The sequence below is a fragment of the Apodemus sylvaticus genome, chromosome 14 (assembly GCF_947179515.1).
Source record: "Apodemus sylvaticus chromosome 14, mApoSyl1.1, whole genome shotgun sequence".
Taxonomy (NCBI): Eukaryota; Metazoa; Chordata; class Mammalia; order Rodentia; family Muridae; genus Apodemus; species Apodemus sylvaticus.
Window position 1 is genome coordinate 71346935 of NC_067485.1, and position 17640 is coordinate 71364574.

The 17640-nt window shown below is 46.0% G+C and overlaps 2 protein-coding genes across 2 annotated transcripts in view; both read left to right on the forward strand.

Annotated features, from left to right (window-relative positions):
* The window catches only part of LOC127665127 (ankyrin repeat domain-containing protein 26-like), a 94794-nt gene that overhangs the window by 75084 nt on the left and 2070 nt on the right, over positions 1-17640 (forward strand). The gene's annotated exons all lie outside the window — the stretch shown is intronic.
* Positions 2368-3269, forward strand: LOC127665130 (nuclear ubiquitous casein and cyclin-dependent kinase substrate 1-like). The gene has a single exon (XM_052157568.1). The coding sequence runs from the start codon at positions 2383-2385 to the stop codon at positions 3250-3252; it is 870 nt and encodes a 289-aa protein (XP_052013528.1). The 5' UTR covers positions 2368-2382; the 3' UTR covers positions 3253-3269.

Below are 17640 nucleotides of genomic sequence, written 5' to 3' on the forward strand. Positions count from 1 at the left end.
CGGCAAAAACCATTCTGACTCACATAGTGACTAAAGTCATTTCCCAGACAAATATAGGTCAAGGCACAAAGCAAGCAAGTAGTGGGGGTTGGGAGGAGAGAGGCAGGTGGAGACCAAGAGCAGCCATCTAAAGAATGGCAGAGCCTTGGGTGCCTGGGTCTCAAAACGAACAGGACATTAGAGCAAAGCAGGATAATTTATAAAAAAGCCTGGCTTTTTTAAAAATAAAAATAATAATAATATTTTTTATTTTAAAAATAAAGGCCTTTCATGGAAGGGAAACTCATGAAACATAAAATTATGTATCTTTTTGAAGGGTTCATTTTGTTCTGTTTTCCTGACATAGTTCTCAGGCTAGCCTCAAACTTTGATTTTCCTGACTCAGCTTCCTAAGCTCTGGGGTCACAGTCCAGTGCTGCTATCCCAGGCTGAATTAACTGTCTCAAAGCCAGCATCCAGCAAGAATCAGCTCAGCCATGCTCTTGCATAACTTTCCCCTCCATTAAGTGCCCATGCCCTGCAGCAGACCCCACCAGTCTGCTTCTCTCTCTCTCTCTCTCTCTCTCTCTCTCTGTTAATTTGCTATTCTAGATGATCCCTTCCTACACCCAAAAACACACCTGTGGCCTGGATTGTCGACTTTCTGGCCGACCTCTACAGATCTTTTCGGCTGGACCTGGGGTCTGAGGACCTGAAAGAATGGGGTGACTACAGTCTGGTGCTGCAGACGATCTTACTTCAGTTTCAGTACTTTTTATACAGGAATGAAACAAAGAAAGCTATGACCTAAGAAAGGTTGTCTGAGTTCAGAAAAACCTGATCAGAAAAACATATAAATAAATGCCAATGCTAGTAAGCACATGCTAAATATCAACAGAGCTGCCCTTTCTCAGAACTTTCTCAGGACAGAGCCATCTAAACACAATTGTCTAGCACATACTGTTGATCATATCTGGGAAGTCACACAAGCAAGGCAGAAGGCCATATGCAGACTCTGGGCACAGGGACCAGATTGGGTTCAGTAGCTATGATCGGATGTCCAACAAGAATAAACATGTCATACAGATCAAATGTAAATGTTTATCACAGGAGACATGAAACCAACTCTGAGAACACTGCAGGAAACCAAGTGCAGCTGAAGTAAAAGCCCTCTGCCTCTCCCCTGCAGCCTCTCACAGTTCCCCAGACACCATTCACCATGGGTTGTTCTTTTGGCTGTGTTCCGACACTAGATAATGCTTTCAAGGTTCAGCCTTGTTGGAATACCTGTCAGAGCTTAGGGGAAAAAAAGCTGTTTTGTTGTTGTAGTTTGTTTTTTAAGTTAGGGTTTTGTGTAGCCCAAGCTAGCCTCTGACGCCATATGTAACTAAGGATGACTTTGAACTCTGATCCTCTTGCCTAAAGCTCCCAAGTGCCAGGCTGCACCACCACACTGGGTCTGTGCAGTGCTGGGCATTGAATCCAGGACTTCATGCACACTAGGTAGGCGCCCACACACGGAGCTTCACCCCTTCTTGTGCACTCTTCCTGATGGCTGGAAGAGCGCCTCTCTGTGGGTGGTGCACACTGCTTGGCTCCATTCACCCTTCACCCACTATGAAGATGGTTTCCCGTCCATGTACTTGCTGTGTGTGTTACATGTGTATGCATGTACTTGTTCAGTGCCTGTGCACATGCATACACATGTGTGCGTGCAGAGGACACAGGCTGACATATGTCTTCCTTACCCACTTTAGTTTCCACTGACCGGAAGCTCACTGATTCTGCTTCTCCTGGTATCTGCTTGCCTCTCTCTCCTCAGCACCAGGATGGCGTGCTCGTGCTGCTGAGCCCAGGCTACAAACATCGCTGAGCTCAGCCTTTTACTTAGGTTCTGGGGATCTGAACTCAGGCCTGGCAAGCCCTTTACTGACTGAGCCGTGCTCCCAGCCCTTTACTGACTGAGCTGTGCTCCCAGCCCTTTACTGACTGAGCCGTGCTCCCAGCCCTTTACTGACTGAGCAGTGCTCCCAGCCCTTTACTGACTGAGCCGTGCTCCCAGCCCTTTATCAACTGAGCCGTGCTCCCAGTCCTTTATCAACTGAGCGGTGCTCCCAGTCCCTTGTGTTTGTTTCTGTTTCTTTCTGACTGAATCTTAGACAGGTTGTGTTCTCACCGGGCAAGTTGTAGCACAGAAACACTTAGGCACCACACAAGTTTGTGGACACATATTTCTAGGGAGCAAAGATCTGATCTTGGGAAAACACCACAGGCCTTTCGCTCCTCATTAACATACAGTGGGCAAAGGGGGTGCATGAAATAAGTCCTGCAGTTCCCATTACACAGAGTAGCTTAAAAGCAGATGACCCGGGGGCTCCGGGAGCTGGCTCTCGGGGCAGAGACATGGCCCGGGGCCCCGGCCAGCTAGGTGGGCCTCGTCCGGACACTGTCATCATGCCCAAGAGAGGAAAGCGGCTCAAGTTCCGGGCCCACGACGCCTGCTCGGGCCGAGTGACCGTGGCGGACTATGCCAACTCGGATCCGGCGGTGGTCAGGTCTGGTCGGGTCAAGAAAGCCGTGGCCAACGCTGTTCAACAGGAAGTAAAATCTCTTTGTGGCTTGGAAGTGTCCCAGGTTCCTGCGGAGGAGGCTCTCTCCGGGGTGGGTGAGCCCTGTGACATCCTGGACAGCAATGATGAGATGGACGCCCAGGAGGAAAGCACTCAGGAAAGATCAGGCTCCAGAAAAAAGAAAAGCAAGAGACACAAAGAAGACAGTGAAGATGAAATAGATGATCATAAAAATGTACACCAGCAACGGCAGGCAGCATCTAAAGCAGCTTCTAAGCAGAGAGAGATGCTCTTGGAAGATGTTGGCAGTGAGGAAGAGCCAGAAGAAGATGATGAGGCGCCATTCCAGGAGAAAGATTCTGGCAGCGATGAAGATTTCCTAATGGAAGACGACGATGATAGTGATTATGGCAGTTCAAAAAAGAAAAACAAAAAGATGGTTAAGAAGTCCAAACCTGAGAGAAAAGAAAAGAAAATGCCCAAACCCAGACTAAAGGCTACAGTGACACCGAGTCCAGAGAAAGGCAAAGGGAAAGTGGGTCGCCCCACAGCATCAAAGACATCGAGGGAGAAAACTCCTTCTCCCAAAGAAGAGGATGAGGAAGCAGAAAGCCCTCCAGAAAAGAAGACGTCTGCGAGCCCCCCACTCGAGAAGTCTGGGGACGAAGGCTCTGAAGATGAAGCCGCTTCCGGGGAAGATTAAAAGTGATATTTGGGGGAGAGGTTGTATTAGAAACAGAAAAGGAAACCTCCGTAGGACACGGTTTGGGCTGTGGCTCGACTCCTGGGCTTTCAGTGCTATTTCATTTGTCTAGAATAATGTTTTCCTCTCTATCATCTATCTCTTCTCTCTCAAACCCATTGTATGCTTACGTGTTTAAGTTGCCATTTTGTCTCAGTCTTTTCTTTGCCAATCCCCTCCCCCTACAAAAGCCATGTCAATTAATCACTGGATTGTGTTTTTAATGGAGGGAAGGAATGCCATGGCTGCAAAGCAATACGATTTGAGGTGGACGCTATGGAAACGGCTTTTTGCTAAAGAACAGCATCTTGAACAGTAATCAAAAACAAAAAACTAAAAAGGTTTTAATTAAATAATTGTTCTTTTTTTCCTGTACTTTTGACAGACAAGTTGTTATTTAACATGAGCTTATATGTTTAAACTGTAAATGTCAAAAAGAATCATGACTCTTAAATTTGTACTAGTGACACAGCAGTCGGGAGGCGAACATGAATTCTGGATTGTTAACTCAGTACTCAGATTATTTCCTTGGGTGTGGAGGGAATGGTGTTCCTGGAACTTAGTATATTTGTTATTCTCAAAGAGATTCAGAGCCATTGGTTCTTTTGTCTTCATAATGATCTTTTTTTTTTTTTTAAAGTGGGCCACCAGAATCAGTCTTAATTTCATATTTCTTTCATGTTTTCATTGATTCAAGTTTTTAAAATACATCCTGTTTTAGGGTAAAGTTTTTACCAATGATCAAAAATTAAAAAGAGATTTCTTTGAATTTCAATGACAAGATGAGTCTACACCTCACAGTGCATTTTTTCGCAGGCTGATGATGTTAAAAGTTTTAAGCAAATAAAGTTGGAGTTAGTGTGAAGCTCAGATACAAAAGATTGAGATTTATCCTTTATGAATACAAATAATTGAAATGAGGACCCATGAACCATACTATTTTTATTTGGGGATAGAAACAGTTGTTTCCTTTTGATATTTAAATCTTTCCTTCATAGTAACAGGATAATGACATAGCCTCACACCTTCCTCCTCCTTCTGCTTCCATACTGTGGGCTTGTTTGCATCTTAGTTGGTCTGGCCCCTCCCTTCTATTCATGTTTCTTTTTAAAGCAAGAGCCTGAGCCCCAATGGGATGAGCAAACTGTATTTTAGGGTGCCTATGTGCCATTGATAACAGTCTAGATACCTTAGCAAAGCATCAAGGACAGATCATCTATAGGTTTGATCCTCCACATTCAGGTCTCATTCTCCAGTAGACCAGATGCAAAGAGTAGGGGTCCTATTATGCTACTAAATTAAAGATTTAGTGGAGTAATTTCTGTATATTTTTCTGCACTTAAGCTAAATTTGCTTCCTCAGTATTCTGCTTTTGTGTTTTTTAAGTGACATGTTTGTCTCAGACAATGTCATTTTCTTAATAGGTTTTCGTAAGACAAAGGGTTATTTAAGAAATATTTTTACTCTGGTTTTTAAGACACTTTAAAGAACATTCTTAGATCTGCTTTAAAATAAATAAATGAATGAATAAAACACCTAGTGGCAGAGAGTTATTTCAACCCTGCACTGCTAATGATAGAGTTTTAGCATGGCCAAAAATAGAAACTTAAACATAAGCAGTTGGATTGCTGTGGTCTGTAGTGGGATGCAGCACTGTGATCTGTGTCGTGGATATGACAGAGGATTCTGTCTGCTGTGGTGGGCGTGCTCGCTCAGGAACCGGTCCTTGAGGAAAGAAGAGACTCCCATTTCCACCAGGCACCTCTCCCTTTTAGGGGTTTATAACTCAGTCTTACATTCCTAGTGACATCTGGGCTTTTTTTAGGTTATGTTTCATGAAAATTTGTGGGTAGGGTCTCTTTCAACTTAAGCCTCAATTTTTTAACAGTGTCTTTAATAATCTGCACTAGCATCTCTGATTTTATCTACCTATTGAGAAATAATACTATCTTTTAGGTTACTTGTGTAAAAGGTGTGTCTGATTGGACTTGTTTAGAATCCCTTTTAAAACCAACTCATTAGATTGAAGATATATTTTCTAATTCTCAAGTGATCACACAGGCTCTAAGTGACCTTTATTTTCACTTTTTTTAGTGGTTTATAACACTCTGGTCTTCCTTCAAATCCCATGCATGCAAACAGGAAGACATTTAATGTGACTCAACTGGAAACAGGTGCTCAGCAGTTAGGTGTAATGATGGCACGAGGGTGTGTTCATAATGCCTGGCCCTTGGCACCTCCATGCCTTCCTCTCCCTTTTCTTTCCTTTTCTTTCGAGTGTGCCTACAGTGAAGCGGCAGTGTATTCACTGTCTTGATTTGCAGTGCTCGGGAATGGGATGTTCATTAGAAGGTGCTTGTCTGTTGGAAGCTCGGCTAGATTTACCTCTTTAATAGATGTAGCAGTTCAGCTAACACTACATTCTAGTTCTCCGGGCCCTGGGTAAAGCCTTTGTCTCCCCCTGTCAGAAATGGTAGCCTCCATGTTGCCCAGTGGCGACTTACTGCTGCTTTTAACCCTCCACCGCTGATGGGGTTTGGGAGAGAGGACCCAAAGGGTCTATTTAAAGATCTGCTGAGACGCGTAACTGCTTTCAGTACCTCCCTCTCCATATCCACCTTACAAAGGGAAAGTTGTGGAATGAGTGCTTCTTTTTCTAGGGTAGTGAGAGTCCTTAGACCTTACCGGAAACCCCAGTATTTTGAGTGCCCCAGGCTGGCCTTCAACTTGATACTTGACTGATCTTAAACTCATGGCTTTTTGTTTTCAAAATAACTGATTTTTTTCCCCTGTCTTCAATGCTTATATATGGTACTAGTTCAGATAGCATTTTCTTCCACATAAAAATCAGTGGAATTTGAGGTTATGATCTAGAAGGACTTTTGATGAATATACTCAGCTGATCTTGACCTTTTTTTGAGGCCTGGCTTCACTTTGTGGTCTTTCTGAAAGTCTTTTTTCTCCCACCCCTCACTCACACACTGCTGGGATTAATGCCACCATGATAGGTGACACTTTTTAAAATGGACTTTTTTTTATTTTTATGTCCAGGAACATGTAGGTGGCAGGTTAGAGAGGGAAATAGTGTAAACAAAACTCAGGTTTAGGGGCCCCTGCCAGACCAGACTTGAATAAAAGAAAACAAAGCTTTGTTGCTGCTGTGAATCAGTGCCTGCTTGGACAGTTCTCTTTACCAGTAGCCCCAGAAGCTACACAAGAAACAGTCCCACCTGTGACTGGGTAGGAAGAAATGCAGGCTCAGTACTTCACGGTGTGCAGATGGAGGTCAGGAACAAGCCAAAGGGGAGGGGAAGTTAAAGCCACTGGTCGCTCTTAGGGTAGAATATTGTCATTTTCTCTCTGGAGGAAGCTGCTGAGTTACTTGAAGATGGGGAAGGTGTTTTGTTTTTGTATTGCGATGTCAAACTGTCAATAGCCATGTTGCTATTTGAACCTCCTTTTCCCTTTGTCTTAGAAAAGAAAATATATGATTCTGAATTCTGAATATCAAATCCATAGATTATACTTTTGTTCAAAGCCTAATTCACAGTGGTGTGATTGTGCTAACCACTAGGAGGATCCCATATGCCTACCTGTTACCATGCCAATGCAGAATGACCTGGTGACATCTGAGCATGCTCCGTGACTGCAGAGCATCACAGTTGGGTGGATACTTTGTATATTGGGAGAGGGGGTTTTTCTAGATCATGGGAGAGGGTAAATTGATTTGGGGGGGGTGTTGTTTTTGTTTAATTGGTTGGTTTGGGGTTTTTTTGTTTGGTTGGATTTTGCTTTTTATGGAGGGTTGGGAAGTATAGTACTCAGTTATGCCCTAAAAATAACATGTATAAAACCCTGAAGTGTGATGTGGGTATGTGTGAGTGTGTGTTTGTAAATGTCTGGCAATTAAGCCTTTGTCATTCTGGAAGTTAGTGAATTTATTTCCTTTTCCTCTGGAAGTATTTGTTACAAGATTTGTAAATAAGAGCTCTACATAGTCCGTGTACCATGAACATATTGCAGCAAACCTTTTATGCTTCATTCCTGCAAGGCATAAGACTTTGCCAGGTTGCCCAGCTGCCACAATCAGTTTGTCTTCATTCACCTTTTAGACTTAATTTGCCAGTTCTAAAAATTCCCAGTCTTCCTCCATTTTAGTCTTCAATCTTTCATGTTCTGAGCAGAAAGGGTCAGGAAGCTAGCCTAAACTGTCTTAGGCCATGGCTAAGAGCCTGGCATCCTTTTCTTCATACTGCAGTGTGGCTTGATACATGGTTAGACAACAGAGGGTTGGGCATTCTTGCAATACCTTAGCAGTGCTGAAATCTGCAGCATGGTACTAAGGAAGCTAAAGTTTGAATGTAACCACTTTATTTAAAGGTTTTTTTTTTTTAATTTAAATGAAACTGAGTTGAAATGAACATGATTTTGTTGACCACGTTCATGAATTATAGATGCAATGTGCATTGGTAGACTCATGTGATGGTCTGATGTGATACTTCATTTCCTACATTTACATATCCTGGTATGTACGCATTTGCATAAACAACAGCAACAACAAACTCCTGCCTTGTTCCGATTGAAGGATTTCCAGGACTGCTATCTGCTCCTGAACTTTGTTTTAAGTATGTGTATCCTTTGCTTGTATTTTGTATTAAGAAATAAGGAAAAGAACCCTTTATTGTTGCGCATGTTGGTACTGTCCCCTTTATTTTTTTCTTCTCTTGGGGACATAAGCAAGTTATTCTTTTTCTGTATCTTTTTCTTTTCTTTTGTAAACCTTTTGGTTTGGTTTGTTTAAAAATGACTTTATGAAAGGGCTTTTGTAACCCCCCCCCAAAAAAAAAAAAAAAAAAGCAGATGACCCAGGCTGGACAGATGGCTCAGCGGTTAAGAGCACTGACTGCTCTTCCAGAGGTCCTGAGTTCAATTCCCAGAAACCACATGGTGGCTCACAACCATCTGTAATGGGATCTGTTGCCTGCTGATGGTGTGTCTGAAGACAAATACAATGTACTCACATGCATAAAATAAATCTTTAAAAAAAAACCTACGAAATAACAGGAAAAAAAGAAAGAAAGGAAAAAAGAAAAAGAAAGAAAGAATATAATCTGAAGGCAGAGTGCTATGGAGCCACTAGGGGCATCTTGGAGGATGCTGGGAAGCTGAGTCAGCAGTTAAGAGGACTTCCAGGGGACCCAGTTGGTTCCCAGCATCCATTTTGTATGTTCCCAACAGCCTATAACTCCAATTCCAGGGGATCCACTGCCTCTGGCCTCTTTGGGCACCTGCTCTCCCATGCACATAGACAGACATATCACACAAAAAAATTACAAAGTATCTTTGAAGCCATGTTGCCCAAGTGAGGCTGTATGAAGCAGAAGAGGCAGAACACATGTGCCCGCCTAACCCCACCCCCCACCCCTAGTGCATCCGCACATCCGACCCAGTACAGCCCGGTGTCTGGCATGTGCTGCAGGGGAAAACCAGGAGCAAGTGAGCACTAGAGCTAAGGGTTGCGAGTCCCTTCCTTGCAGTTCCCGATTCTGCAGTTTCTACAGTGAACTGTTGAGGCAGTGACTGAAGGGTCTCACCAGCTCAGAGCAGGGCCACCCGCAAACCAGGGCCCTGCCAGGTGCACACTCTGATCAGAAAAGCTGGCTACATTGAAATACTTTTAAACAAACAAACTAAGTCAAGCTTGGGAAACAGCCAAGTGGTTAAAGGATTTGTCATGCAAGTGTGAGAGCCAGAGTTGTAGTTCAGAATCTGGGGTTTGGATCCCCAAATCATGCATAAATGTTAGGTCAGTGTGGTGACCTCTAATTCCAACCTCAGAAGGTGACAGGACCCAGCTAGAAAGACTAGCCACATCAGTGAGCTCTGGGTTTGATTGGGAGATCCTGCCTCAATGAATAAGGTGGCTATGGATGGGGGATAGTTCTTCACATTAACCTCAGCCTCCACACACACATGAACCATGTATATGTGCATAGTGTATGCCCACACATATAAAACACACACACATGCACACTCTCTCACCTTTACACACATATACATGCACACACTCACACATCTTTACACACATACATGCACACACGTGTGCACACTTACACAATTCAGGCCTCGTTGCTTATTCCTCAGACTCGGGGCTTAGCTGATCTGGGCTCTACAAGTGCCTTAATTCCCCAGACTAGAGAACATGAGCTTGCATGTATGTATACATGCATGTGTGACTGTGTATGGACAGGCCTGTATGCAGAGTGCCCTCATGACTGCAAGGAACACATGAGCTTGCATAAGCATATGTGCATATGTGTGCATGCATGAGTGAATGCTTCATACCTCCTTTATAACTACAGGGAACTTATTCTGCTCCAGGTTTTTTGAGGTAACACTTGGTCTTTGCCCTTCTGACTGGAACTATAAACACATGTACACATATGTGCACGCACCAGGTACAGATAAATCCAGGGAATCAGACACACCTAGGCATGTACACAAAGAGACACAAATGCACACACAAAACCTTTCACTACTTAACTGTGATGTGACCGGGTACCACAGAACTAACCATAAAATTCCATAGCTCCAAAGCCGCACTTCACCACCCATGGTGACCTCCACTGAGTCAGGACCTAAGCAGACAGGGGAACCCTGTGTCTCAGCTGCTCCTTAGTGGTGCCAGGTTTTTCTGGCAGAAGGGAGAGACACAGCTGGGCAAGATGAATGGCTGGGGACTTGGCCCAGTTGGGGAACATTCAGGTAGCTGCTCAAGGTGGTGGCAGATGGGACCAGCTCTACGACCCTCATCCTGCCCCATACCCATAGGGGTCCTGAACCTGGCTCTGCTCTGTGACCTCCTGATATGGGAAGAAAGCTGGGAGGTTGCTCTTTCCACCTCAGTGCCATAGATTGCCCCAGAAGCTGCTGTGTCCCGGCTTCTCTGCCTCTAAGCCAGTCACTGTGCCTGGTGAACCTCTAACCTGCCTCCTTGGGAGGTTTGCAGCTCTGTCCTCTCTATTCCTTCAGAACCTGGCTCTCTAGCCCTGGACACTTCTCCTAGGCCATTTCACTGTGCAGCACATGTAACACACAGCTCTGTCCTATACCCTCAAATCCAAGAGCTGGGACCACCTAGAGATGATCAGGTCCTTAGCTATGTGACCAGATGGGATCCTCATGAAAAAGTGAGGTCTGGTTTGTGGATGGGTTCTGCATGTGCTGTGCATCCTGGTAGCTCCCGATCCCTCTCTGAACCCTGTACTATCTGCCATAGGGTGATTTCTCATGATGATCCCCACTAGATTCAGGCTCCTTCCTGCCTCCCCCTGCCCAGGCTCTGTAGAGTGTCCAACCCTTGTTTGCATCCCTGGATGGCCAGTCCACTGTGCAGCCCCTGTGCAGTCAAGACCACACAACAGCAAGAACAGAGGTGGGCGGGGTTCTACCTGAGGCTTCAGCAAGCCTGGTCCCTGTCCTGCTGCACTCAGCATGGGCCACAGACATGAAGGATGGTGGTGGGACTGTGTGTGTGTGTGTGTGTGTGTGTGTGTGTGAGAGAGAGAGAGAGAGAGAGAGAGAGAGAGAGAGAGAGAGAGAGAGAACACGCACATGCACACACATGCACAGGAGCGCTGAGGGCATGTCCACATCGCTCCCTCTCACCCAATTCCATTGGACACTGGATGTATCCTGTCATGTTCCTTTCTTTCTCACACAATCAGTGAGCAGGACAATATTCACATTGCTGTGGGCATGTTGCTTGGGTTTTGGTTTGGCTTTATTTTATTTTATTTTTTCCCCAAGTCAGGGTTTCTCTGTATAGCCCTGGCTGTCCTGGAACTCACTCTGTAGACCAGGCTGTCCTTAAACTCAGAAATCTGCCTGCCTCTGCCTCCCAAGTGTTGGGATTAAAGGCTGTGCCACCACTGCCCAGCCTGGTTTGGTTTTATTTTAGATAGGGTCTCACTCTGTAGCCCAGGCTGGTCTGGAACTCCCTATGTATTCTGAGAACCCTGTCAGAAACAGCAGGCCAGCTCCCCATGACTAAGAACTGGGGCTCACAGCTGGACAGAAACTTTGCATTCTGCCCTGGATTTCCTGGGGAGGATAGGTATGGAAAAGGCCTAAAGGGAAGCACCCTGCCTAGGGTGAGGCCAGAGAGGGAAGTGACTACAAAAAAGACAATGCCCTGAAATACCACAAATACCTCAAGGTGAGCAGGACCAGGCCAAATGCAGAGACAACCTCCCCATTCGAGTTGACTAATAATTTTAATTGTTGCCCAGGGTAACCAATCACAGTCGTCCAACTCAGGTGACCTCAGAACTCCCCGCCAAAATGCTCTAGAAAGGGTGTGCTTTGTGAGCTCAGAGTCTCCTCATGCCTGCATGTACACTGGAACAATAAACTGCAATCTTGAAGATTGCAGCGATTCCGGTCTCTGGCCTTATTGAGTGGGGGTCTTCCAAGAGACTCTTACAGTATCTCAAGCTAACTTCTAACTTAAAAGCAATCCTCCTGTGCTGGGTTTTCAGGCATGTGCCACCACACTGGTCAAATCACTGTTTTATGGATGTGTCAGATTTCCAGAGCCTAGAAATGTAACAGCAGTCAATTGGCAAGCTGCTCCCCTCCCTTTCTCCCTCCTCCCTCTTCCTCTTCCTCCTCCCCTCTCCTTCCCCCTCCTCCCTCTCCCTCCTCTTCCTCCTCCCTTTCCTCTTCTCCCTCTCCCTCCTCCCCCTCCCCCGCCTTTCCCCTTACCCCCCAAAGACCAGGACCTGTGTTGTTGGGAGTCTGTAGTTACAGAAGATACTCCAGTCTGAGATTCAAGACACTTCTAAGACAGAATTGGCCTAACTTACTTAGCTGAAGATGGTGGGGACAGGGGCTGTGGGAGAGGACAGAGGAAAGGCTTGAATGCCTCAGAGAGAGTTGGGGTTTTGCTGTGTGTTCTGGGGAGTCATCCCAGCAGGGGAGGGACAGCCACAGATGGACACATCTCTCCCCATACTTTGCCAGTCTCCGCAACTTGGAAACCAAAAGTTCCCTGGTGGTGGGAAGAGCAAAATTGACACTTAAAATAAAGCAAGCCCCAGGGCTCCCATTCTGTCCCACAAGGAGGTAGATCCACCACTGGGGGAAGGCTGGAAGGAAGCTCATAGAGAAGGCCCTGTGGATGCTGGTGTAGCCAGGAGCCTCCCACAGCTGGGCCAGCTCCCTGCTCTGCTCTTGTGGGTAGAAATTGAGCCTCCTCCTCATCAAGGGGGCTGAGCTGTTCCTGGTTAGCCCTGTGCTGTGGACTCAGTTTCCCTGCTATATTAGGGATTATTCAATCAAGCCAACCCCTTCTTACCCTTTGTGTGTGTGTGTGTTATCTGTTACTTGTTTTAAGGCATTTTTGTTTATGGAGATGTGTGTGTGCACACAGGCTCTGCTCATGTGTAGGCAGAGCACAGCCAGGGGTTGGGTCTCTCTACCAGGTGGGTCCAGGTATTAAACTCAGTGGATAGACTCGGATGGCAAGCACCTCTATCCCTTGAGCCATCTGGCCAGCCCTCACCGTGCCTTCCTGATCTACGATGCCTGCTGGTTTGTCCTGTTCGCAGGAATCACCCATGTGTTCATGCCTGTCGTATGTGGCATTCTCTTCCCTGCAAGATCACAGTGCATGTGACCAACAAGGCATTGGATCTGTCCAGGGTCACATGTGGGTTCAGCTGCCCCATATCCCTCCAAAGGGAATCCCTTCTTGCCAGCAGGGTGAAGAGGAAGTGATTGGAATAGACACTGTTTTTTTCCAGAAAGTTCTGAGGCTCTTAGTACTGGAGACAGAAGAACAGGTAGGAGTTAGATGGTAAGGCCAGAGGAGGTGGCCAGCCATGTATGTGAAGGACTTAAGTCTGTCAGAGACTGTGGAGGGGGACCTGAAACCAAGGGCATCCAACTGGCGAGTGAGAGGAGGGCTTTTGCCTACAGAAGCTTGGGGCATGGTGTGTGTCAGACAATGAGCCTGAGTCCCTTGATGCCTGCTCTACATACAGGTGTAGCTCCTTTTAGGGGATCTTTTAAAACACATGGCCTGGCAGAAGAGGGAGGCAGTCCATAGCTTACAGGATGTAGGGGACGGTGGCAGAGGCTGGAATCCTCTGCTGCTGCTGCTCTTAACAAGCTGGGGCTGACATCAGAGTACAGCTGGGTCTCTTTGATGTTGCCCTGGCTAAGCTGGCCTTGAGCTTGTAGGAGCCTCCTGCCTCTGCTTCCAAAATGATACTGAGATTGCAGGAGTGAGACACCACCCCTCCCTTATGTATATGTATGTGTATATGTATATGTGTATATGTATATGATATATATGTATACATTTATGTGTACAAATATGCATATGCACAGGATTTTATATACATATGCACATATAAAATTATATACATATAATTGTATATAATTGAGCTGCACTGGTCAGCGGGTTGTTGACATTGTTTTGTTTTTCTCCTGGGTTGACACTGTAATAATATTGCCTGTTTGTTTTCTCTGCAGGCATGTGAGAACCCGGTGTTTTTACTCTCACCCCTCCCTGACCTCCTTCCGGTCTCCCCAACAGGGTGCGTCCCACTCTTAGATTAAGCAAGCGCTCGCTGTTTGTGCTGTGCCTGGGGAAATGTCAACTTCCCATTTCTTCAGATTTTTTTCTTGGTGTTAATTATTGCCTTGGCTTTCGAAAACAATTTTATTTTAATGTTTGTGTGTTTGCCTCTGTGTGTCTGAGAACCACTTGCATGCAATGTGAGTGGAAGCCAGAAGAGGGCGATGGATCCCCAGGGACTGTAGTTCCCGACAGTCATGAGCCACTGCTCTGCAGGTGCTGGGAAAGCAAGCCCAGGCTTTGAGTTCTGGCTTGAGGTGGGGTCAGTATTTCGGTACTAGTCTGAGCTGGCCTTGCTGTAATGGTTAATATTGTTAACTTAATTGAACTGAAAATTGCTGATCAGGTTAGCAAAGGAAGCACTCTAGATGTGTACATGAGGGCGTTTCCACAGAGGACTAAGGTGGGGAGTCTGTCCCTCAATGTGGTGGGCAGAGCCTGGGAGCCAGAGGGAAAAGGGGCGGGGCAAGGAGGAAAGCCCACAGTGTTGACTCCTCCCCTCCGCTCCCTTCTCTCCTTTCTTCCTTACTCGCCCCTCCTACTTCTGGCCACCATGACTTGAGCCCCTCCCTGTCCTGATGAACTGAAACCTCTGGAACCAAGACCTCTGGAATCAATCATCAATCAAGAAAGCGCCCCACAGACTCGCCTAGTGGGCCGTCTGGTAGAGGCATTTTTCCCAACAGAGGTTCCTATTCTCAGGTGTGCTTACTTGCTTCAGCCTGATAAAACCCTAACTAGAGCACCTCGATCCTGACTTATCAGACAACTCCACACACAGTAAGGGCTCACACAACAGTGAGCCGCCATTTCTCAGTCGCATATCTGGGCCACAGAGAGTTTGTTTGATCCTGACTGGAGTAAAAGTAGTTGCAGCAATCCTCAAACTATAGGTGGAGTCTAGTCCTGCTCCTCACTGGACACAGCGTTACTCAGGGAGCGCCCTGTTCACTGTGGCAGGCAGTGAACATCTGCAAGAGGCCCAGTTACTCACGCAGCCCCCTGCCCGCTCTGTTGCCACAGGCTCAAAGCCAAGCTTCCCATGGGTAGAGCAGACTGCTGGCAGTGTGCACAGCAAAGAATGACTGAAGGATGGTTTAATTCCTCACACCCAACCCCCAATATTGTAGCTTGAGGCCGCTAAGGAGACACATTGACAAACGAGGAAATTGGTGATAGTGTGTGCTGCGGACCTGAGTTTGCACAGTAAGGACCTTCCTCTGTCCTCTGTGGTCTCCAAGAGCCATGGAGGTAGTTGACTGAAGAATCCAGCCTGTCAAAGATGCGCCAGAGGTGTAGTTGTGTTTGCAAAGAAATCTCTGGTGTGTGATAAAAAGCTAGAAAGAACAGAGAGACTGAAATTGAAATATGGACTGGCTACTTGCAAAACACAATGTTTTAAAAGAGGTGGTAACAGTTGTTTAAATTCCAGAGCATGGAATCATGTGTGCTGTCTTACTGATGGGCTGACTGTGCGAGGCTCTGGTGGGAAACAGGATAACTGCATGCGGACCAGGTTTCCAACTTAGTACAAATAGCAGGTGACCCAGAGAGGGCTCAGAGATGGGCCTCAAGGAGTGGGAGAGGGTGAGAATAAACACCCTGGGCCCTGGTGTGCTGACAACCCGCAGCCCCTTCCCTGCCTTGCACCTGCCAAGACACTTCCTCTCTGAATGCAGGATCAGAGATAATGCCTTTCATGAGGTTAGAGAGAAGGACCCTGCACAGGTCTATTTTTAAGGCGAGAGGGGCGTGGCAGGACATCCAGACTGAGACAAAAAGCAAGAAGAAGCAAGAGAGAAGTCAAATAGAAATCAGCAGAGCATCTAGTCACAGCCCACCACCCCAGTAACCCTGTGTACCAAACACCCCGGAACGTCGAGGCTTAGTACAACAACCTTATATTAGTATTTTGTTTGGTTCTTGGAATTTTTGAGACAGACTCTCACTAATTAGCTGATGCTAGCCTCAAACTTATGATCCATCTGCCTTGGCCTCCTGAGTATGGACAAGGCATGAGCGACCATACCCAGCAAACAACTATTCATTATCTTTTGGAGGGAACGTGGGTGGCTGAGGGAAGGCCTGTGTGAGCCAGTGACCCTGGGGACTGTTGTGAAGTTTATCCCTAGGGGAGTCACCGCAGCCCACCCTTGAGCAGTCAGCTTGGCCACTGATGTGGAGGATCTTGGCAATATGAGGGGGTGTGAGCCAGGGTTGCATGCTAGGCCCCACTGTGGTGAAATCAAGATCAGAGGGAATGGAAGTGGGACATAAGGCCATGGGAGGTGACAAGGCAAAGGGCAGAACTCTGCGAGCTGAATGAGCACCCTTATGAGAGGTCCCAGTGAACTCCGGACACCCTTCACTCCCACGAGGTTGTAGAGAGGAGGAGCCATCTGTGGGTCAAGCCCTCACCAGACTTAGTCTGCCAAGACTCTAACCCTGACAGACTTCCAGACTGAGAACATGCCTTGCTGGTGTGTCACAACCGCTAGTCTGTGGGACTGTGCTGTGGCAACTCCAGTCCCTCGTCCACGCCCTATCTCCCAGCAGCTCTTCAAGGCTCTGCAGGGCTATGTACTTCCTTTTCCACTGGGGCCAGAGAAGGCAGCCCAGCTAGATGAACAGATCCCAAGTATAGAACTCACGGTTTGGAATAGACCCCACTCCAGTTGTTTAGGACCTACAAAAAGACCCCCTCTCTCCTTCAATTATTCTCTCCCACAATGTTCCCTCCTTCCATCTACCTTCCACCACTACTCCATTCTTCCTTCCAAGTGAGTCTCAAGCATCCTTGTTTGTGCCCTCCTTCTGTCTAGCCTCTTTGGATTTGTGGAATGCAGCATGAGTGTCCTTCATTTTATGGCTAATATTCAATTATGAGTGTATACATACTGTTCATATACATTTGCAACTGGGTACCTCACTTAGGATGATATTCTCAAGAACCATCTATCCCTGAAAAATTTAAAATGTATTTGTTTTTCATGTCTGAATAGTATTTCATTGTTTAATTACCACATATTTTTTTGTCCATTCTTAAGTTGAGGAACACTAGGTTCTATCCAGTCTCTGAAGATCTTGGGGCCTCTTCAGAAAGAATAGGAAGAATGATTGTAGCCCATAAGGGGATAGTAATACCAATAATTCAACTAAGGTAGACTTTTGGGGATCTCAGAGACTGAACTATCAACCAAAGAACTTAAACAGACAGCACCTGGGCCTCCCTACACTTATTTATTTCAAATAAAATTGGCATGAACACAGCCGAGCAAATGTCTTTGTGGAATGCTGAAACATGTTTGGGTATATGACTAGAAGCAGTAAATTTGGGTCTTGAGGTATTCCCAGTTTTGGACAAACTACCAAATTGGTTTCCAGAGTGGTTGTACCAGTTTGCAATCCCACCTGCAATGGAGAAATGTTACTCTTGCTCCACATCCTTGCCAGCATGTGCTAGCTCTTGAATACTTTTTACCTCAGCCATTCTGACAGATGTAAGATGGAATCTCAGAGTTGTTTGCATTTGCTTTTCCCTGATGTCTAAAATGCTAAACATTTCTGTAAGTGCTGCTTGATCATTTGAGATTCCTCTAATGACAATCTCATTAGCTCTGTATCCCATTGTTTTAAATTTTAGTACTTGTATTGTTGGGGTTTAACTTCTTGAGTCCTTTACAAATTTTCAATATTAGCCTTCT